The sequence below is a fragment of the Pristiophorus japonicus genome, chromosome 7 (assembly GCF_044704955.1).
Source record: "Pristiophorus japonicus isolate sPriJap1 chromosome 7, sPriJap1.hap1, whole genome shotgun sequence".
In the NCBI taxonomy this organism is placed as follows: domain Eukaryota; kingdom Metazoa; phylum Chordata; class Chondrichthyes; family Pristiophoridae; genus Pristiophorus; species Pristiophorus japonicus.
Genome location: NC_091983.1, coordinates 61,981,837 through 62,004,939, shown reverse-complemented (window position 1 = coordinate 62,004,939; position 23,103 = coordinate 61,981,837). Strand labels below are relative to the sequence as shown.

Here is a 23,103-nt window from a genome sequence, read left to right as displayed (position 1 = left end):
CCTGCTGTACCTGCATGCCAACTTTCAAGGACTGATGAACCATGACACCCAGGTCTCACTGCACCTCCCCTTTTCCTAATCTGCCACCATTCAGATAATATTCTGCCTTCGTGTTCTTGCCCTCAAAGTGGATAACCTCACATTTATCCACATTATACTGCATCTGCCATGTATTTGCCCATTCACCTAACCTGTCCAAGACACCCCGCAACCTCTTAGCGTCCTCCTCACAGCTTACACCGCCACCCAGTTTAGTGTCATCTGCAAACTTGGAGATATTACACTCAATTCCATCATCTAAATTATTAATATATATTGTAAAGGGATGGGGTCCCAGCACTGAGCCCTGCAGCATGCCACTAGTCACTGCCTGCCATTCTGAAAAGGACCTGTTTATCCCGTCTCTTTGCTTCCTGTCTGCCAACCAGTTCTCTATCCACGTCAGTACATTACCCCCAATACCATGTGCTTTGATTTTGCACACCAATCTCTTGTGTGGGACCTTGTCAAAAGCCTTTTGAAAGTCCAAATACACCACATCCACTGGTTCTCCCTTGTCCACTCTGCTAGTTACATCCTCAAAAAATTCCAGAAGATTTGTCAAGTATGATTTCCCTTTCATAAATCCATGCTGACTTGGACCAATCCTATCACTGCTTTCCAAATGCACTGCTATTTCATCCTTAATGATTGATTCCAACATTTTCCCCACTACTGATGTCAGGCTCTAACTGGTCTATAATTACCCATTTTCTCTCTCCCTCCTTTTTTAAAAAGTGGTGTTACATTAGCGACCCTCCAGTCCATAGGAACTGATCCAGAGTCGATAGACTGCTGGAAAATTATCACGAATGCATCCACTATTTCTAGGGCCACTTCCTTAAGTACTCTGGGATGTAGACTATCAGGTCCTGGGGATTTATCGGCCTTCAATCCCGTCAATGTCCCTTACACAATTTCCCGCCTAATATGGATATCCTTCAGTTCCTCCTTCTCACTGGACCCTCGGTCCCCTAGTACATCCGGAAGGTTATTTGCCTCTTCCATTGTGAAGACAGAACCAAAGTATTTGTTCAATTGGTCTACCATTTTTTTGTTCCCCATTATAAATTCACCCGAATCCGACTGCAAGGGACCTACGTTTGTCTTCACTAATCTTTTTCTCTTCACATATCTATAGAAGCTTTTGCAGTCAGTTTTTATGTTCCCAGCAAGCTTCCTCTCATACTCTATTTTCCCCTTCTTAATTAAACCCTTTGTCCTCCTCTGCTGAATTCTAAATTTCTCCCAGTCCTCTGGTTTGCTGCTTTTTCTGGCTAATTTTTATGCCTCTTCCTTGGATTTAACACTATCCTTAATTTCCCTTGTTAGCCACGGTTGAGCCACCTTCCCAGTTTTATTTTTACTCCAGACAGGGATGTTGAAGTTCGTCCATATGATCTTTTAAGGTTTGCCTTTGCCATTGCCTATCCACCGTCAACCCTTTAAGTATCATTTGCCAGTCTAATCTAGCCAATTCGCGCCTCATTCCATCAAAGTTACCTTTCCTTAATTTCAGGACCCTAGTTTCTGAATTAACTTTGTCATTCTCCATCTTAATAAAGAATTCTACCATATTATGGTCACTCTTCCCCAAGGGACCTCGCACAACAAGATTGCTAATTAGTCCCTTCTCATTACACATCACCCAGTCTAGGATGGCCAGCTCTCTGGTTGGTTCCTCGACATATTGGTCCAGAAAACCATGCCTAATACACTCTAGGAAATCCTCCTCCACTACATTGCTACCAGTTTGGTTAGCCCAATCAATATGTGGATTAAAATCACCCATGATTACTGCTGTACCTTTATTGCACACATCCCTTATTTCTTGTTTGATGCTGTCCCCAACCTCACTACTACAATTTGGTGGTCTGTACACAACTCCCACTAGTGTTTTCTGCCCTTTGGTATTCCGTAGCTCCACCCATACCGATTCCACATCATCCAAGCTAATGTCCTTCCTTACAATTGCATTAATTTCCTCTTTAACCAGCAACGCCACCCCGCCTCCTTTTCCTTTCTATCCTTCCTAAATGTTGAATACCCCTGGATGTTGAGTTCCCAGCCTTGATCACCCTGGAGCCATGTCTCCGTGATGCCAATCACATCGTATCCGTTAACTGCTGTCTGCGCAGTTAATTCGTTCACCTTATTCCGAATACTCCTCGAATTGAGGCACAGAGCCTTCAGGCTGGTCTTTTTAATACACTTTGACCCTTTATAATTTTGCTGTAAAGTGGCCCTTTTTGTTTTTTGCCTTGGGTTTCTCTGCTCTCCACTTTTACTTTTCTCCTTTCTATCTTTTGCTTCTGTCTCCATTTTGTTTCCCTCCGTCTCCCTGCATAGGTTCCCATCCTACATCACAAATGTCAAAGGATTATTCCCTCTTCGGATGATTCTGGTCTTGGGTTGTTTGTGCTCAGTATTAGTGGCATGTGAAAGATATTTCCATTCAAAAAAATAAGGTAACTCTACAGGCTAGTTATACTTCTGGTGAAAGTAACTCTTCTATTACCAAAAATTGATATGTTTAAATTTAGAAATTCGGAACATTTGAAATTTACAGTTCGGACCACTTGGTAATTATATATGTTAAATCTATTTACCTGCAGTGTCCTGGGTGGTCATCAGTGTAGTAAAGATTCTTGCTGTACAAGAATAATAAAATTACGATTAGTGGAACAATTCAAAGATTAATGATTGCATCAATTACAGCAGATAATGCACAGCACAAGCACCATGTCTTAATAGATTCAACATTCAGCAGCAGCACCTTCGTGCCACCAGAGTCCTGTCTCCCAATGTTCTCCTAGCTGGCCTCCCAGTCTCCACCCATCAGCCATCCAAACGTCTGCTGCAGATATTCTCATTAACCTTCATTAAGCTCCTGACCACCTCATATTTAAAATTCTCATGGTCATGTTTAGATCCCTCCATATCTCTAATATCCTGCAGGTTTTACTACTGAGTTTTACAGAATTATTAAAGTTGAAATAAAAGTAACAGGCAATGTCTAATCCCTTCCGGATGTCTCCAAGGGTATTGTTAAGCGCTTTTTTTTTAATGCAATAAGGTTCAGTTCAAAATCGCACTTACTGCATGTGGTGTAGATTGCCAAGCTCCATGTCAGGGCACTAACTTGATTAGAGTCACGTGTCTTCCACAAAGTTTGAAGTTGAACATATTTACTTAATGCACTGATACATGTAGACAGATTCTACGACAAAAAAAGGACTGGTGTTAATCACAAAGATTTAATTAAAGTAACCAATCAATCCCCAGGATTTGCCCAAAGCAAATCTGAACTTGAGACAGTCATATATTCCATTTTAAATAAAAAAACATTTTTTTCTTGTTTGTAGGTCTGTTCCACATACACGTGCATGCACACACATCCTTTTCAGGCCAAAGGAGACATGCAGAATATCTCTGGCAATGGTATTCTTTGTCCAACTATTAGGAAGAGAACAAAAATGGTCCCAGTTGACTAACTCAATGATTTTCTACAACTGTTTTACCAATTTTGGTACAATACGTTCCACCAATGAAATGCCTTTACTGTTGCTAGTTATATAAATTGGAAAGGTTAGATATTTTGTAAAAGCATTACTTGATACCGACAGTGATGTTGCAATGAACCTAAATTCTGATAACTAGGGCAATCAAATTGGAAAACACATTCAGGATCTTGTAAGGTTATTTAGTCAATTGAGAGAATGAGTTGAAATACAACAGCTCTAAAAACTTAGTTTAAAACCCAAGAAAGAAGAAAGTACTTGCATTTATATAGCGCCTTTCACGACCTCAGGACGTCCCAAAGCGCTCTACAGCCAATGAAGTACTTTTGAAGTGTAGTCACTGTTGTAATGTAGGAAACGCGGCACAGCAAAGTCCCACGAACAGCAATAAGGTAAGGTAATGGCCAGATAACCTGTTTTTTTTTAAATGATGGCCAGGACACTGGGGAGAACTCCCCTGCTCTTCTTCAAAAAGTGCCATGGGATAATTTATATCCGCCTGAGAAGCGGACAGGGCCTCGGTTTAACGTCTCATCCGAAAGACGGCATCTCTGACAGTGCAGCACCCCCTCAGTACTGAAATGTTAGCTTAGATTATTTGCTCAAGTTTCTGGACTGGGACTTGAACCCCCAACTTTCTGATTCAGAGGTGAGCATGCTACCACTGAGCCAAGTCCTACACCTTAAAAGCAGCTACAGTTGATCTCACTCCACATCCCTAGGTATCCCCATTGTTGAAAACCATCTTGCTAAGGTCGAAGCCTGACATCGTCACTTGTATTCCACTTCAGGGCTTCCCCCATCTTCCAATGTCCACATCACCTTTCTAGGTTTCGTGTGCAGAGAATAGTAAACAAAAACACAAGAAAAAGTTAAGACAAGAAGAATAGAATAAAACAGCAAGTAAGAAAAAAAAGAAATGAAGACATAGATAGTAAAATAAAAGGGTGGTCGGACAGTCAATTTCTAAATACTATCTGTTAACTTGTGTTTTCTAATTTCCCATTTTAGCTGCGGCCAAGAGACGCACATTGTAGTTGATGTTTGATTAACAATGAGTCTAAACAAGAGCTTTTATCTGTAGTTAAAATACATGAAGCTGCTTGAAATAAAAGTGTTTTATATAGCTTTGCACCTATATGAAATAATTAAAATCATGACAATTTGAAATTCTAGTTCACGTCCCATTAAAGTACACTAGAATGGCAACCCATAACACAGCTAAGCATGTCACCACTTTCCATCTGCTCTCTCTGGCATTTTATAGATGATAAAAGGGAAATAAAAATAGTTACTTTCATTCAATATTTCCAATCTGCAAAACTAAAATTTAAACAAAGCCATACTGCCGCCATGTCAGCTGGGAAAGTGTTTAGAATTGATCACTAAGGCCTAGATGATGGAGGTAGCTTGTATAAGTGATTTCACAATGGCGCTTCATCCAATTGCTCGTTTGAGAGAGAGAGCACAAAAAGGATCATAAATCGTAAAATGTTGGATCAACTTCTTGAGATCACAGCAATTGGAAAATGTCCAATTTTTGTCATATCTACACTTTTACCTTTTCTGTGCCACTCATTCAACACAATTTATGGTTTACATTAATGCAATGTTACATGAAATGAGAAACTGCATGGACAAAAAATGACAGCATATAGCTAGACTGACTACTTTTAATGAAAGGAGCCAAGTTAGTCCAGTGCTAACCTTACACAAATTAGGATATTTATTTTCAATCTCACTACTAACCTTTCACAAATTAGGATATTTACTTACTATCAGGTAGCATAGCATACTATTACCGTAGAAAATAGCAAAACAGATGCTTTACAAAATTGCCTCGGACAGGCCCTGGGATCAGAATAGAACCAGGAGAAATTTCACTAAGGTACTGCTAATTCGCAGATTTTAGTTTAGCCCAATTTTTGCTTTGACAACCTTAGTTCAGAAAATGTTTAAATATAAAAAAGGGGCAAGACTTCAGACAGCAGTTTATTTGTGAGTGCTCTACAGGCAGGGGAATGGGAGAGAAAAACCTTCCAGCTGTGTGTGGATCAATGCAAGAGACTGAAGTGCGATTGCAGATATTTACTGATATTAATGTAGCATACACCTAGCAACAAATGGCCCTGTGGATCCTTGAATGCAGGAGGGAAGAGAAAAGCAATAAGGAAGACATCTGCAGTGAGAGGGGATTTGGAAACTTAGGATGAATTTCAAAGCTGGGAGGCCCTGCTATGGATTGCTTACTGGGATCAGTAATGAGGTCATGAGAGAGGCCTGTGCTCCTGCTACACCAAGTTCATAATTATCAGTATAAATTTGGTGCCAAATTTGTAGAGCACCACCACTCAATCCATAACCACCACACCTAGACAGTCGTCAGTGCAGAATGGTTTTAATTAGTTCAGTTTTACTTGTTTTACAGAAATTGATTTTTACATTAAAATCTATTCAGTTTCTATTAAAATAAAATTAATATGGGAGGCACAGTAAAATTGGAAGTGTTAGATTTTTATATCACTCACACCTATTGAAGATGTTTGCAGCAGCTTTAAGCTATTCTTCAGAAAGCCGCTATTCCCACTGACACTATTGTTCTATTCCGCTTTTCCAAACAAAACTGGCCACACATACAAAATGTTCTTTTACAAAAGTCTGACCTGCAGGGCAAACTTTGATATCTAGAACAATCAATACAAGGACTGCATTCTGCCAGATCTTTTTTCCCCCACCTGGTATCTGACAGACCAGCCCAGACAGCAAGCAGCACTCACCCTGTTGTGCGTTCTCTCTCTCACAATCAACCAGGCTACAATATTAGTCTCAGCACTACCACCACCACGGGTGACTGTGCTGAGTCAGCTGAAACCTATTGCTATTAATACCACAAACCATGCTACAGAACCTCCAGAGCCCATACCCCACACAGCATCTGACAACCAACTGACTACAGCAAAGAACCAATTTCTCTCTGTGCCATTGATGACTGCTGAGCAAACGGCACATGATCAGTTTACGGTCACCTTCTGCCAGGATGAACATAGGTTGGGGTAATTTTAGAATTTCATCATAGAATCTTACAGCAAAGAAAGAGGCCATTCAGCCCATTGTGCCTTTACCAGCTCTTTGAAAAAGGTGTCCAATTTAATTCTACACCGCAGCTTTTTCCTCATAACCCTGCAAATTAGTTCTCTTCAACTACATGTTCAATTGCCTTTTGAAAGTTCCTATTGAATGAAATTCCACCACACTTCCAGATCTTAACAGCCCTCTGTATGAAGCAATTTCTGATTTCCCCTCTAGTTCTTTTGCCAATTATTTTAAATCTATCTCTGATTACTGACCCACTTACCAGAGAAAACAGTTTCTCCCTACTTGCTCTATCAAAACCCCATTTAATTTTGAATGCTTAACCTTCTTTGCTCGAAGAACAATGCCAGCTTCTCCAGTCTCTCCACATAACTAAACTCCCTCATCCTGGAGATCATCCTGGTAAACCTCCTCTGTACCCTCTCCAAGGCCTTGACATCCTTTCTAAAGTGTGGTGCCAAGAATTGTACACAATATTCCAGCTAAGGCTTAACTTAGTGATTAAGCTTTAGCATGACTTCCTTGTTTTTGTATTCAATGCCCCTATTTACAAAGCCAATTATCCCATACACTAACTTCCTTATCAACTTGCCCTGCCACCTTCAAGGATTTATGAATATGCACCACAGGTCATTCTGCTCTTGCATCCCAATACCATTTAGATTATATTGCCTCTCTATGCTGTTTCTCATTTCACATTTATCCACATTAAATTGCATCTGCCATGTGTTTGCCCATTTCACAGTTTGTCTGTTTCCTCCTGAAATCTGCTGCTACCCTACTTAATATTTACTAAGTTTTGTATCATCCACAAACTTCAAAATTGTACTCCTTACCGAAGTCTAGGTCACTTATATACAAGAAGAAAAGCAATGATCTGAATACAGACCCTGATCATGCAGTAATATAGTTTTTGTTTCATTTCAGATTTCTCTCACGTTTTAGTTTAGCTTACAAAAATCACTCAAAGGAACCCTATTAATGTTTTCCTAATATAGCACTGAAGTACATAACAGAAGGATTACAATATACAAATGGAGAACAGGCTCAAAAACTATACATACTCAGTTTAGAAAAATTACTTCAATAGTCTACCCACCCCACCATCAAAAGCACCAAGTTATGCCAGGTTAGCTTTCCCAGGTCTATTAACTCTCATATCTGATCCAGCTGATCCCTCTTCACACGCGAGTCTGAACAGTGTCAGTAGGCTGACAGCCAAATCTTGTCCAGTCCTCATCCAATGTCAACAACAACTTGCATTTATATACCACCTTTAATGTAGAAAGGCATCCCAAGGCACGTCACAGGAGGGGACAGGAAAGCAGGTGTTGAGCCAAAGGAGGAGAGATTAAGAGGGGAGACCAGAAGAGGTGGCTTTTAGGAAGGATCTGAAAGGAGAAAACGGAGATGGAGGAGTTTAGGGAGGGAATTCCAGAGAGTGAGATATCGGCGGCTGAAGGCACAGTTGCCAATGAGGTAATGAAATGGCGGAGGTGCTGACTGACCACACACATTTTCCAGCAGCAGTCACTTCACTGTAATCTGGAAAGCGGACTAATTTTTTTCCCCTCTCATCAGCCTAGAGACATTTTTGTACATCTACTACGTCCTTGTCTTAGATTAATTAGCTTAGCAAAGATCAATGGGTGGAGATTAGGACCTTCCTGCTTAGTAAACACACTAGACAGTGCAGTTACCTACTCTTCCAGGCAGGGTAAGAGGGCACAATGTTCCTTTAATATTTGTGCTACACGCACACTGACTTGTAAACGTATTACAAGCATAAGTGAACAAAGGACAGCGCAATATGAAATGGGCCCAATAATGTTCGCTTGCTGTAAGAATCAGAATGGAATCGCAACTGCAACTCAATTTTTTTTTTTTAAATGCCAAACTCTCAGAATTTTAATGTTGATTAACGGTTTTCATTGTAGTGAAACCTATTATACATAGCGAGTTATAGTACAAATACAGACATGAAACCTGGAGACCCTTACCCGAATAAGGGGTATATTTTCCCCTCTTTATAAAGTTACAGGGAAATTATTTTACTAAACTCTCTTTGGTTTATAATGATCAGTAAAAGATTTTTCTTATTCTTTACACAAAGGAAGATATACCCTTAAGTCTCAAAGGGGAAGACATTTTAAGGTCAGTTCTCAAATTCCCCATGTTATGAACCATTCTCTGGCCATGAAAACAAGGTGGTCTATTTGTTTCCTATTAAGGTTGCTACGTGGAAGTGCGTGAGAATGGCTAGGTGACCCTGCCTCTAAACTGCCCCATTATTTGTTATAGAACACATGGCAGCAAGTTACCATTCCATGTGTCTCACATGGGAAGATCACTTTCTATTCGCTTATATTCTTATGAAATAGTCAATTGCCATCAAGCTATAACCACATGAAAAACTAGTAATTAATAGAACCAAAACAAATACCTCATGTTATCTAGATAAATGACTATCCTCTCAAAAATATAACTTTAATCATCATGAGCTACTCTATTCAAATAATAAAGAACAACTTGCATTGATATAGCGCCTTTCACAACCTCAGGACATCCCAAAGCACTTCACAGGTACTTAAGTACATTTGAAGAGTAATCACTGTTGTAATGGAGGGAAACACAGCAGCTAATTTGCAAACAGTAAGGACCCACAAACAGCAATGAAATAAATGACCATATAATCTTTTTTTTGCATAAAAAATAGGAACAGGAATAGACCATTTGGCCCCTCAAGCCTGCTCCAGCATTCAATAAGATTATGGCTGATAGTGCTGTTGCTTTAGGGATAAATGTCGCCAAGACATCAGGAGAACATTTGCTGTGCTTCTTTGAAAAATATCTTGCAATCTTTAACTTCCGCCCGAGGTAAAATGGGAGCTCGGATTAATGTCTCTTCTGAATGACGGCAGCTCTCTCAGTGCAGCACTCAATACTGTGTTATGTCTGCCTGGTTTAGGTGTTCAAATCTCTGGAATGAGACTTATTACCAAGCTACTTGGTTGCTGGTTCAAGAGGTTGTGAACAGAGAGACAGCAATAGTGGATATAAATTGCTATGCTAGAATAATAGAGTTTATAAAAATGTAATGGGGCTGAAATTGCAGTCGGAGGCTTCCCGCGGGCAATTGCCTCTGACCTGAAACATTTCTACGAATTTACCTGGTGGTGCGGGAGGAGCGTGGGATTCCAGTGGAGAGGCCTTCCCTTCGCGCGCTGCGACGCGCGCTCCCACGTGCGCTCCCGTCCTCCTGGTTCCCATGCAGAAGGTGCAGTCACGTGTGACTGTTCAGCCAATTAGGTACAGTATTCCACAGCTTTCTCATTAATAGCACTGAGAACTCCATATCTATGAGTTCTCATTGCTATTGTGAAAAAAACCAAAAATTAAAAAACACACCTCACAATTAAAATTAATTGAAATTAAGGATAATAAATATCTGAGAGAAAAAAAAAGCTTTTTTTTTAAATGTTTTTTTAATTATGGTTAAAAATAAATGTTAGAGTGGGCATGGTTTTTAAAAATAGTACTTTTTAAAATTTAATTATATTTTTGTAGGTTTTTAAATTCTTACACCCGTAAAAGTAGGCTATACGCCTGCTTTTATCAGGCGCAAGAATTTTGAGGACATTTGCTGGGCAAAATATGGGTAAATACTGCAATCTTGCCCAAGCAAATGTACTCCCTCCCGATAGAAACATAGAAAATAGGTGCAGGAGTAGGTCATTCGGCCCTTCGAGCCTGCACCACCATTCAATATGATCATGGCTGATCATGCAACTTCAGTACCCCATTCCTGCTTTCTCTCTATACGCCTTGGTCCCTGTTGCCGTAAGGGCCATATCTAACTCCCACTTGAATATATCCAATGAACTGGCATCAACAACTCTCTGTGGTAGGGAATTCCACAGGTTAACAACTCTCAGTGAAGAAGTTTCTCCTCATCTCAGTCCTAAATGGCTTACCCCTTATCCTTAGACTATGTACCCTGGCTCTGGACTTCAACACCGGGAACATTCTTCCTGCATCTAACCTGTCCAGTCCTGTCAGAATTTTATATGTTTCGATGAGATCCCCTCTCATCCTTCTAAACTCCAGTGAATACAGGCCCAGTCGATCCAGTCTCTCCTCATATGTCAGTCCTGCCATCCTGGGAATCAGTCTGGTGAACCTTCGCTGCACTCCCTCAATAGCAAGAATGTCCTTCCTCAGATTAGGAGACCAAAACTGCACACAATATTCCAGGTGAGGCCTCACCAAGGCCCTGTACAACTGCAGTAAGACCTCCCTGCTCCTATACTCAAATCCCTAGCTATGAAGGCCAACATACCATTTGCCGCCTTCACCGCCTGCTGTACCTGCATGCCAACTTTCAATGACTGGTGTACCATGACACCCAGGTCACGTTGCACCTCCCCTTTTCCTAATCTGCCATCATTCAGATAATATTCTGCCTTCGTGTTTTTGCCACCAAAGTAGATAACCTCACATTTATCTACATTATACTGCATCTGCCATGCGTTTGCCCACTCACCTAATCTGTCCAAGTCACCCTGCAGCCTCTTACCGTCCTCCTCACAGCTCACACTACCACCCAGCATAGTGTCATCTGCAAACTTGGAGATATTACACTCAATTCCTTCCTCTAAATCATTAATGTATATTGTAAATAGCTGGGGTCCCAGTACTGAGCCCTGCGGCACGCCACTAGTCACTGCCTGCCATTCTGAAAAGGACCCGTTTATCCCGACTCGCTGCTTCCTGTCTGCCAACCAGTTCTCTATCCACGTCAGTACATTACCCCCAATACCACGTGCTTTAATTTTGCACACCAATCTCTTGCGTGGAACCTTGTCAAAAGCCTTTTGAAAGGATAGGAGAATGAGCTGTCAAAAAAGCTGGTTTTCAGCGCATGCGCATTGTACGGACCCGGGGAGGCCAGGATTTCCAGCCCAAAGTCTTTTAAAATGCAGAGACCTTGGAAAAAGAACAGTTTGATAAAGAAAGCACTAAAATGGAGTAGTATTGTTTAGTTATGAGATTAAACAAGGTGGAGAATGGAGCAACAACTGCAAAGCTTCATCACAAGTACAATAACATATTTGGTGAGAACAGCTCAATTTTCCTCTACTCGGTCCTCCTTGTTGCTAAGGAGTGCCAAATTCTCTATTATCTTTGGTATCCCAGACAAATGGTGCTTACAACTGACTGATTCTGCCCATTTTAGAACAGTGAACTCAGGATCTCCACAAACATTGGTAGCTATTGCGGAACACAAAGATTGAGACTTGTTCTGCATTTACTAAACTTCCCAAATGTAAGGAATCAAGAGATAGTTAAACAGAAATGTTAACCTTTCAAAAAAAATGTACCATTTTAAGGGATTCTCTCTTTTTTAAAAAAAAAAGTTGAAGAATCAATCTTCATGATGACAGCTGCTCCCTATCAAATGTAGCGTTTGGGACACAGATATGGCAATTTAGATACTTTATTTTGAAATTTCGAGTAATTATCAGTAGCCTCGACTACAAAAAAAGATTTACATTTATACAGCACCTTTTATGACCTCAAGATGTCCAAAAGTGCTTAGCAGGCAATTAAATACTTTTGTACTTAATTAGTGTAGTCACTTTTGTAACGTAGGAAACGTGGCAGCTAATTTGTGCACAGCAAGGTGTCACAAACAGCAATGTAATAAAGACCAAGTAATGTAGTTTTTTTGTGTGTTGTTGGTTGAGGACTAAATATTCTCTGGGACACCAGGGAGAATTCCCAGGCTTTTCTTTCAAATAGTGCCATGGGATCTCTTAGCTCATGTTGGGCTAGTTTCATGCTGGTGTTTTTGCAACATACTGCCGGTACGCTTTTCTCCTTCTCTATAATCTTAAACCAAAAAGACAATACAGTTCTGCCTTCAGGGATAATAATGGTATTACACTATAAATTTTGCATTAAATTTGTACATGTAGCAGAACTTCCACACATGAATTACAATATGGAACCACAGAATCGCAGTTTGATTTGGCTCCACTGCCACCACTAAGATCCACTCACAAAAATAATCTGCCAATGCAACAAGGTTATCAAAACCAGGGGCAACACTGGAACCAAAAATGCGCTAGGGATCAAAACTGTCCATTACCCATTGATTTCCTGAGCCCTTCGGCTAGAAGAATCGTACCAGTGCATACAATGTGTGCAGCCAGATTATACTCATGCTGCACATAAGGAGCTGTAGTCTCCTCCAAAACCCAGGACGCAAACAACTGTACATGTCTGCATAGTGCAACTCATTCATGTGCCTACAGGGCCACTCAAAGTTTCAGAAGAACAATGAGCCATTACCTGGTGCCAGCATTAAATGTTAATCGAGATAATTATGCACCAGTGGATATAGATTGTGATCTGTCATTTCTATCTATCTATCCGCAGCCAAGCAACTCACCTATTCCTGGCGGCTTTCCTTAAAACAAGATTACATGGTTTGAAAAAATAATTATTGGCCAAGGATTTATTTTAAAAACATTACTTTAACAAACAAGACATTGTATTAGAAATGAACACATATATACCCAATCGAGTATTTTTTCTCTGCTAGTACAGAAGCTCTTCACAAACAGCAACCCCATATCATACCATATGCTTAAACCTGCTTGCTTTTGTTGGGTGAATTCCTTCAATTCACAACCAAATCCCTGAAATGATATTCCACCTCGGAGTGTCAAGCAGATAAATGGGCATTTAGCTGTGCTCCAATTCAATCTTTCCTCCATTCAGCGAATTACAAGTATAACTGGCTGTCAGCTCATTTCTACAGGTTAAACTACTTTGTTCTTCTAGCTGGAAGGCATGACAAACAAGCTTATCGGGAAACAAAGCAATTTGGTACCCAAAAAGGTCTGTTGTCCCTTGCCATTAGTATTACAAATTAAACCACTTGGGTTCTGGTGCATTAGTCAGTCCATTACTATATGAGGCATACTCCTACTGTTGTCTGTACATCAGCAGCATGTTACAGGTTAAATTAAAATATCATCCACAAATACAAGTTGCTTAATGGAATACTTACCATAGCCAAGTCTATAATTAACTTATGGATTGTTAAGAGACGCCAACCAATGATAAATCTGAATGCCGTTAAGGTAGAAACTAAAAACGGAATGCAAATCAAATGTATTTTGCATGCAAGAAAATTAAAGAGAGAACTATTTTACCATCTCTAAGCAACAAAAGAAGTTTCTTTTTTCAAACACAATAGGCTTACTCAAGCTTAACGGCATCATTCTTTTTCAATACTTTGATTTAAATCTTTCAATTACTTGCATTTTGTATTTCTTTAGTACTCAACGATATTGCACTTACTTTCTATGAGCATTTCATACTAAGGTAATATTGTGCTTTCTAAAGTTATGGAAGCTGTCTATTAACTCTCAAATTGTCAGCTTGAACATAATGGTCTAATCATAATTGTAGATATTCCACTGTTATGTTTTGCATATTTTGAACTCTTAACTATTTTGATGAGTCATCTGTCTTTGCTTTGGACATCTCCTTTGAGAGGGTCTGGCACACGTACTTCTGAACAAGTTATCACAGGAATCTGATGGGTAGATTTTTTTAAATTCATTCCTGGGATGTGGGCGTCACTGGCAAGACCGGCATACATTGCCCATCCTTCAGGCCACTTCAGAGGGCAGTTAATGGTGTGGGATTGGATTTACATATTGGCCAAACCAAGTAAGGATGGTGGGTTACCTATCCTAAAAGACATTAATGAACCATTTGAGATTTTACAATAATTTAACAGTTTCATGGTCACTTTTACTAGTAGCAGTCTTTTATTTCCAGATTTAAAAAAAACTGAATTCAAATTCTCAAACTGCCATGGCGGCATTTGAACTCTCATTCTCTGGATTATTAGTTACGGAGTTACTAATCCAGTAGCATAACCACAACACTACTATACCTTTTCAGCCTCCCTATTTGCTAAAAACAAGGTACTGCTTTGTGGAAAACGCAATTTGCAGTATTTATTGCACCAACCACAAGTCGATAAAACACAATTCCAACCACAAATGGAATACTACTCTCATGTCTTGCGTTGCTGGACAGAGCACAAGGAAAGGCTTGTTGTCGGACAGCCAATCCATCTCTCACTGTTCGTTTCTATGCTCTTTCTTTGTCATAATCATTCTTACCTTACTCTATTTCATTAATACTATGAACTTTCCACTCTTCTTCCTCTAAATACTTTTGTCCTACTTTCTTATCCCTCTTTCCTACATCCCCACTGCTCGGACTCATCATTCAATTCTGTATCATTGTGCATAATTTCCAGATTATGGAACTCCTTACCTTAGTATGGAGTGCTCATACTAACATTTTGTATATTAACTGAAGATCAGTATGGGAAAGACTTCAAGTATCAATGCTAAAAATTTCAATTAGAGCAACGCACAGTTAAAATGGTCAGAGGCAATCCAATATCCTCCTCTCCAAAACTTTTGAACAAGATTACATGGTATTGTTACATTTATGCACTAATGGCAATATATCCATAAAAAGAAAAGATGGAACAAACTTGCATTGATAAAACACCTTTCACATCCTCAGGACACCAGTGTTTTACAGCCAATAAAGTAGCTCTGAAGTATGGTTACTCTTGTTTTGCAAGCAAATGCAGCAGTCAGTTTACAAACAGCAAATAAAATAAATGGCAAGTAAATATGTTTTGGTGGTTTTAGTTGAAGTAGGAATTAATCTGATGTGAGCACACACACAGAATCCTTCTTCGGATAGCACCAAGGGAACTTTGACATCCGTCTGAAGAGTAGACAGGGACTCAGTTTAATGCCCCGTCTGACAGATGCTATCTCCAACAATACAACTCACTCAGTACTGCACTCAAAAGTCAGCCTGAATCATGTGTTTAAACCCACGAACCTCTATCAGAAGTGCAAGACACTTATTCTCCTGACCAATTTCTAAAGAACAAATTTTTGTTACAATTGAGCAGTTATTATACTATTAGACTCAGAAGGGTTATAAACCTTACCTCCCTCCAGTTGCTCTCTCCGCTCTACAAGTATAATTTCCAGTATATCTAGCTATGGCTTAATTTCCTGGCACAGGAAATAATGCTGTCACTTGCTTTGTTGTAGTAACTGACTGATTGAGAAGGAAAAGGATGTGGACACAAATTACAGTTACGTCTCAATCGTCCCCACTTGCTGCTATCAGACATTGTAACATTTCAGTCCTGGAAATATGGCACAATAGGAACCTAGGAATATGTTGCAAGACTGTAGCATATTCAGGGCTTCAAATATCAAACTGCAAGAGCAAACCTTCAGCGGGTGAGTTAATACTCACCCAAACCCCATGATATGCAATAATCTATGTACTTTTTTGTGATGCTAACATTACTGTCTCCCATTTCCCCCAATTCAGTCTCCTTGCTCAATTATGGCCAACAGTGTTCCAGCTCATCGACTCCCAGCCTTCCCAATGCCACTCTGAAACTAGCCATGAGGAGGTGCCCAAGAGTAGTCCAGAGGTTACATTCACTTTAGTTTTTCACTGGCCTCTTCCCTCAGCCATATTGCTTAAGTTCAGAATTAGGTATATGGGAGATTACAGGAAAGACTATGTACTACTTAATCATGGCACTAAATTGCAATAGCCCAAAGCAGGGTGCCCACCCATCTGCTGTCCCACTCATGTACTTGTTTTCTTTTTAAATCATACATAACTGAATTAGTGGATTTACCAGAGGGTAAAATAATTCACAAGGATATCTGGATGTAAACCAATACTACAATGAATTAAAAAAAGATGAGTTGCAAAAGAATCCTTATTTAGAATTAAATTCCAAGGATACAGTATTGCATAGGGTAAAGCTGTACCAATGTTTCCATTGTAAAAGAGAACACACATCAAGAGAATAGCATCTGCAAAAATAAAGGATAGTCGTGTTAGTGATATACACTGCAAACATGACAGATGCACAATTGGCTTTCTTCACAGAAGTTAATCTAATCATGAATTAAAATTTTGATTCCCATGAATCCAACCGACAAGAGGCAATAATCTCAATTCTGATCAAAGAGCCCCACCTGAAACATTAACCATTTGTTCTCTCTCAGATGCTGACTGACCTATTGTGCACTTCCAGTATTTTCTCTTAGTTCAGATTTCAGACATTAACATTTTGTTTTAATCTCTGCTAGATTTGTTGCATTTGTGCTATTACAATTCTGTATTGTCTTTCAGCCACTGAACATTAGAAGTTATGTTAGTGTGTGACCAAAGAGATAACGTATCAGCTGAGGGATTTATTTGGCTTTTAAATACATTTTGGTTCACATCTTGAAGATCACAAGATGATGTATTATATTTAACCTTTAAAAAGTTTTCCTTATTTCCTCCCAAGTTGTTGGCTCCTTTTTGGACACGGCTGCCCAGGTGCTGGCAGGCATCCGGTAGCTCATTAATGGAGCGAGTCAAAGCCAAGCCCAATTCATGCAAATCCATACATGCACACTGTCCAGCAGGAGGCACTGAATAGTAGTTAGTAGCAGGAAGTTAGGGGATTTCTTTGCTTTCTCTATCCCAGAAACACCCCAAATGCTGTGCAGCTTACTCAGCATAGGCCAAGGATCAGACTTGGAACCTTACAGCCGGTACAGATTAGTGGTACATCGCCTGGTGCACTTATGCACTAATCATAGAAATTATAGTAGAGTGGCTGCCATGTAGCCCATTAGGTCTCAGAGTGCTAACTTTCCAACTACTCTTAGCCCAGAATGCACTGTGGGGGATTCTATTTAACTTTTACACAAAGTCAACAGTCTGACAGTTCCTTCCTCATCCCTCCCACCTTGGTTTGTCATTCTAGTAGCTTTCTAAATAATTGGTTACCTTGTGCAATTAGGATTGGATACTCCAAGTATGTTGTCAGTGGGTATTCATAGTAAGTCTGGTAAGTCAGGAACACCAGAAACCTAAAATAGATTAAATCATTTGTTCTGAAGTCAGTCAATTTGTACAGTTAAAACCAGTTTGAAAGCCTGAAATAATTTCCATACCAAGGATGGAGACACACAGATTATTTGAACAAGTTAGCAATTACTAGCATCATATTCAAAAAATGGCCTGACTCGGAGACAGGAAGACAGCCACAGGTCCAAACATTATTTGAAAATAAACACATTTATTTCTGACCAGCAACCAAACTCTTCTTTCTTAAATGGAAAGTTGTTTTATTTTCTCTCCCCTCCCCCTTTCTGTTTTAATTGTTAAAGGCAGATTCGGCTGTAGTGGTTTTGTTTACCAATTGTTCCTTGTACTTTCAGTTTACTAAATACTCTCAATTAAAATCTCAATAGTTGCCAGGACTGGATGACACAAGTTAGTACAGTTTGTCATATCTGGGGCCAGAATTCAAACCCTGTCCAGACTGACAGGGTGAAAATCTCTTTCTGCCAACTGACAACAGTTTGGACAGCCGTAAACCATTTCTCAGTGAGCATAGACCAGCATTAAACAGCACACATTTCAACATTAGAAGGTAGAAAAATTCACTTTCATTAGAGCGGCAATAGGATGGCTGGTGTGAGAAAATGAAAAACACATATTAGACCAGTGGACTCTTCACCTGACCACAGTACACCATGATATCAGAGTGCTTAATATTGGCACTTTGTGCCCAAAGAAAAAAAAATTTCAAGCCCCAATACTGACATCCCTTTCCTCTCCCAATTCCATCCTTCTCCCTGACAACTGTCTGAGGCTGAACTGGACTGTTCGCAACCTTGGTGCCGTATTTGATCCCGATATGAACTTCCGATCACATATCCATTACATCACCAAGACTGCCTATGTAACATCGTCCGACTCTGCCCCAGCCTCAATTCATCTGCTGCCGAAACCCTCATCCATGCCTTTGTTACCTCTAGACTGGACTATTCAGTCCAACGCACTCCTGGCCAGCCTCCCATCTTCCGCTCTCCATAAAATTAAGGTCATCCAAAACTCTACTGCCCATATCCTAACTCACTTATTCACCCATTGTCCCGGTGCTTGCTGACCTAGATTACCTCCTGGTTGAGCATCCCCTCAATTTTAAAATTCTCATTGTTTCCAAATCCCTCAATGACCTCACCCCTCCCTATCTTTGCAAACTCCTCCAGCCCTACAACTCCCCAAGATCTCTACGCTCCTCCACTTCTGGCCTCTTGCGCATCCCCAATTTTAATCCCTCCACCATTGGCGGCAGTGCCTTCAGCTGCCAAGACCCCAAGCTCTGGAATTCCCTCCATAACCCTCTCCACCTCTCTTTCCTCCTTTAAGATGCTCCTTAAAACCCACGTCTTCGACCAAGCTTTTGATCATCTGACCCAATTATCTCCTTATGTGGTTCGGTGTCAAATTTTGTCGCAGACGGAATTCCAGGATGGTATGTTGCCTCCCTGATGCCAGGGTCAAGGATGTCACTCAGTGGCTGCAGGACATTCTGAGGGGGGGGGGGGGGGGGGGGAAGGTGAACAGCCAGAGATCGTGGTCCATATCGGTATCAATGGCATAGGTAGAAAGAGGGATGAGTTCCTGCAGACAAATTTTTAGTGAGCTAGGAGATTTAAAAGCAGTACCTCAAAGGAAGCAATCTCCAGATTACTCCCGGTGCCACAAGCTAGTGAGTATAGAAACAGGAGGATAGAGCAGATGAATGCGTGCCTGGAGAGATGGTGCAGGAGGGAGAGCTTTAGATTCTTGGGATATTGAGACCGGTTCTGGGGGAGGTGGGACCTGTACAGGCCGAACAGGTTACACCTCAACAGAGCCAGGACCAATATCCTCACGGGGAAGATTTGCTAGTTTTGTTGAGGAGGGTTTAAACTAATTTGGCAGGGGGTTGGGCACCAAGATGTAGCATTAGAAAGGAGAAACAAGGTGCACAAATGATTGGGAGTGACAAATAACACTAGAGTAAGAAATAGTACGGTATTAGGTGGGGGCAGACTAGATGGGAGAATACAAGAAGGGTAGCTTTACAATGCATGTGTGTAAATGCACGAAGCATGGTAAATAAGGTTGGTGAGCTGCAAGTGCAAATAGCCACATGGGAATAGGATGTCGTGGTGATAATGGAGACCTGGCTCAAAAAAGGGGCAGGATTGGGTACTAAATATTCCTGGATACAAGTTGTTCAAGAAAGATAGCGAAGGAAAGAAAGAAAGAAGATGGGATGGCAGTATTGATTGAGAATATTACAGTGCTGGAGAAAAAAGATGTCCTGGAGGGGTCAAGGACAGAATCTATTTGGTTAGAGTTAAGAAACAACACAGAGGTGCCATTACACTACTAGGTGTATTTTACAGGCCACCAACTAGTGGGAAGGATATAGAGGAGCAAATATGCAGGGAAATTGAGAGGAGGGCAAGAACTATAGAGTATTGATAATGGGAGACTTCAACTATACTAATATAGACTGGGATAGTAATAGAGTGAAAAGGGCAGAGACAGGGATGAATTTCTGAAGTGTGTTCAGGAGAATTTTCTTGATCAGTATGTTTCCGGCCCTACGAGGAAGGAGGCATTGCTGGATCTGGTTCTGGGGAATGAGTTAGGTCAAGTGGAGCAAGTGTCAACAGGGGAACATTTAGGTCACAGTGATCATAATATCATAAGGTTTAGATAGCTATGGAAAAGGACAAGGAGCAATCGAGAGCAAAAATACTTAATTTAAGGAGGGCCAATTTCAATGGGTTGAGAAAGGATCTGACCCAGGTAAATCGGAATCAAAGATTGGCAGGCAAATCTGTAATCGAACAATGGAGATGGTTCGGGTACAGTCAAGGTACATTCCCACTAGGGAAAAAGGTAGGGCAAACAAAGCCAGAGGTCCCTAGATGACAAAAGAGAGTGTAAAATGAAGCTGGCAAGAAGGGGGGGGGGGTGTATTCTCAAGTTGAGAATACAAGTGAGAACCAGGCTGAATATAGAAAGTTCAGAGCGGAAGTGAAGAAGAAAATAAGAGGGGCAAAGAGAGAGTATGAGAATAGAAACATAGAAACATAGAAAATAGGTGCAGGAGTAGGCCATTCGGCCCTTTGAGCCTGCACCGTCATTCAATGAGTTCATGGCTGAACATGCAGCTTCAGTACCCCATTCATGTTTTCTCGCCATACCCCTTGATCCCCCTAGTAGTAAGGACTACATCTAACTCCTTTTTGAATATATTTAGTGAATTGGCCTCAACAACTTTCTGTGGTAGAGAATTCCACAGGTTCACCGCTCTCTGGGTGAAGAAGTTTCTCCTCATCTCGGTTCTAAATGGCTTACCCCTTATCCTTAGACTGTGACTCCTGGTTCTGGACTTCCCCAACATTGGGAACATTCTTCCTGCATCTAACCTGTCTAAACCGTCAGAATTTCAAACGTTTCTATGAGATTCCCTCTCATTCTTCTGAACTCCAGTGAATACTAGCCCAGTTAAGCCAGTCTTTCTTGATATGTCGGTCCCACCATCCCGGGAATCAGTCTGGTGAACCTTCGCTGCACTCCTCTTTTAATATTCTCCTTTCTATCTTTTGCCTCTGTCTCCCTTTTATTTCCCTCTGTCTCCCTGCATAGGTTCCCATCCCCCTGCCATATTAGTTTAACTCCTCCCCAACAGCACTAGCAAACACTCCCCCTAGGACATTGGTTCTGGTCCTGCCCAGGTGTAGACCGTCCGGTTTGTACTGGTCCCACCTCCCCCAGAACCAGTTCCAATGTCCCAGGAATTTGAATCCCTCCCTGCTGCACCACTCCTCAAGCCACGTATTCATCTGAGCTATCCTGCGATTCCTACTCTGACTAGCACGTGGCAATCCTGAGATTACTACTTTTGAGGTCCTACTTTTTAATTTAGCTCCTAGCTCCCTAAATTCGTCTCGTAGGACCTCATCCCATTTTTTTACCTATATCGTTGGTACCTATGTGTACAACGACAACTGGCTGTTCACCCTCCCTTTTCAGAATGTCCTGCACCCGCTCAGATATCCATGACTCTTGCACCAGGGAGGCAACATACCATCCTGGAGTCTCGGTTGCGGCCGCAGAAACGCCTATCTATTCCCCTTACAATCGAATCCCCTATCACTATAGCTCTCCCACTCTTTTTCCTGCCCTCCTGTGCAGCAGAGCTACCCACGGTGCCATGAACTTGGCTGCTGCTGCCCTCCCCTGATGAGTTATCCCCCTCAACAGTACCCAAAGCAGTGTATCTGTTTTGCAGCGAGATGACCGCAGGGGTCCCCGCCCTACCTTCCTTACACTGCTCTTCCTGCTGGTCACCCATTTACTATCTGGCTGAGTACCCTTTACCTGCGGTGTGACCAACTCACTAAACGTGCTATTCACGTCATTCTCAGCATCGTGGATGCTCCAGAGTGAATCCACCCACAGCTCCAGTGCCGCAATGCGGTCCGTCAGGAGCTGCAGACGGATGCACTTCCCGCATATGTCGTTGTCAGGGACACCAGAAGCGTCCCTGACTTCCCACATAGTACAAGAGGAGTATAACACGTGTCCGAGCTCTCCTGCCATGATTTAACCCTTAGATACACTTAAGTTGGCAATAACAATGCTAAATGTTACTTACTGATAAAGAAAAAGAAAAGCTACTCACCAATCACCAGCCAATCACTTACCCCCTTGGCTGTGGCGTCACATTTCGATTTCTTTCTACTTCTTTTTTGCCTTCACCATGTAGCTGCACAAGCCCCGCCTTTCCACGCACCTCCCGAGCCTCCACGACTCTCGGACGCTGGACCTTTTTATAGGCCTCTTCACGCACCACGACAATCGGACGCAGGGCCTTTTTATAGGCCTCTCCATGCACCGCGATTCTCGGACGCTGGACCTTTTTATAGGCCTCTCCACGCACCGCGACTCTCGGACGCTGGGCCTTTTTATAGGCCTCTCCACGCACCGCGACTCTCGGACGCTGGGCCTTTTTATAGGCCTCTCCATGCACCGCGACTCTCGGACGCTGGGCCTTTTTATAGGCCTCTCCATGCACCGCGATTCTCGGACGCTGGACCTTTTTATAGGCCTCTCCACGCACCGCGACTCTCGGACGCTGGGCCTTTTTATAGGCCTCTCCATGCACCGCGACTCTCGGACGCTGGGCCTTTTTATAGGCCTCTCCACGCACCTCCCGAGCCTCTCGCCGACGCACCACGACTGGCAGCAAAGATTGGCAGCGAACATAAAAGGGAATCCAAAAGTCTTCTATAGACATATAATGTACGAGATGATGACATTTCTGAATATTTTTTTCTTTAAAAGGCTTAACTAACTTATGCAGAATGACTTGTTGTAACTGATCACAACATAATTTGGCATCAGAAACACAATACACAGCAGACAAAGATTTTTTTTTAAAAAGTTAAAT

General features: G+C 41.4%; 1 protein-coding gene across 1 annotated transcript in view; it reads right to left on the bottom strand.

Annotated features, from left to right (window-relative positions):
- slc66a3 (solute carrier family 66 member 3) overlaps nucleotides 1-23,103 on the bottom strand; it is a 53,453-nt gene that overhangs the window by 9,164 nt on the left and 21,186 nt on the right. Inside the window, exons 2-6 of the mRNA XM_070884994.1 lie at nucleotides 17,583-17,665; nucleotides 16,543-16,612; nucleotides 13,732-13,789; nucleotides 3,139-3,259; nucleotides 2,649-2,690 (exon numbers count right to left, since the gene is read on the bottom strand). Of these exons, the coding sequence (XP_070741095.1) occupies nucleotides 2,649-2,690; nucleotides 3,139-3,259; nucleotides 13,732-13,789; nucleotides 16,543-16,612; nucleotides 17,583-17,665 (374 nt within the window). The remainder of the gene's footprint in view (nucleotides 1-2,648; nucleotides 2,691-3,138; nucleotides 3,260-13,731; nucleotides 13,790-16,542; nucleotides 16,613-17,582; nucleotides 17,666-23,103) is intronic.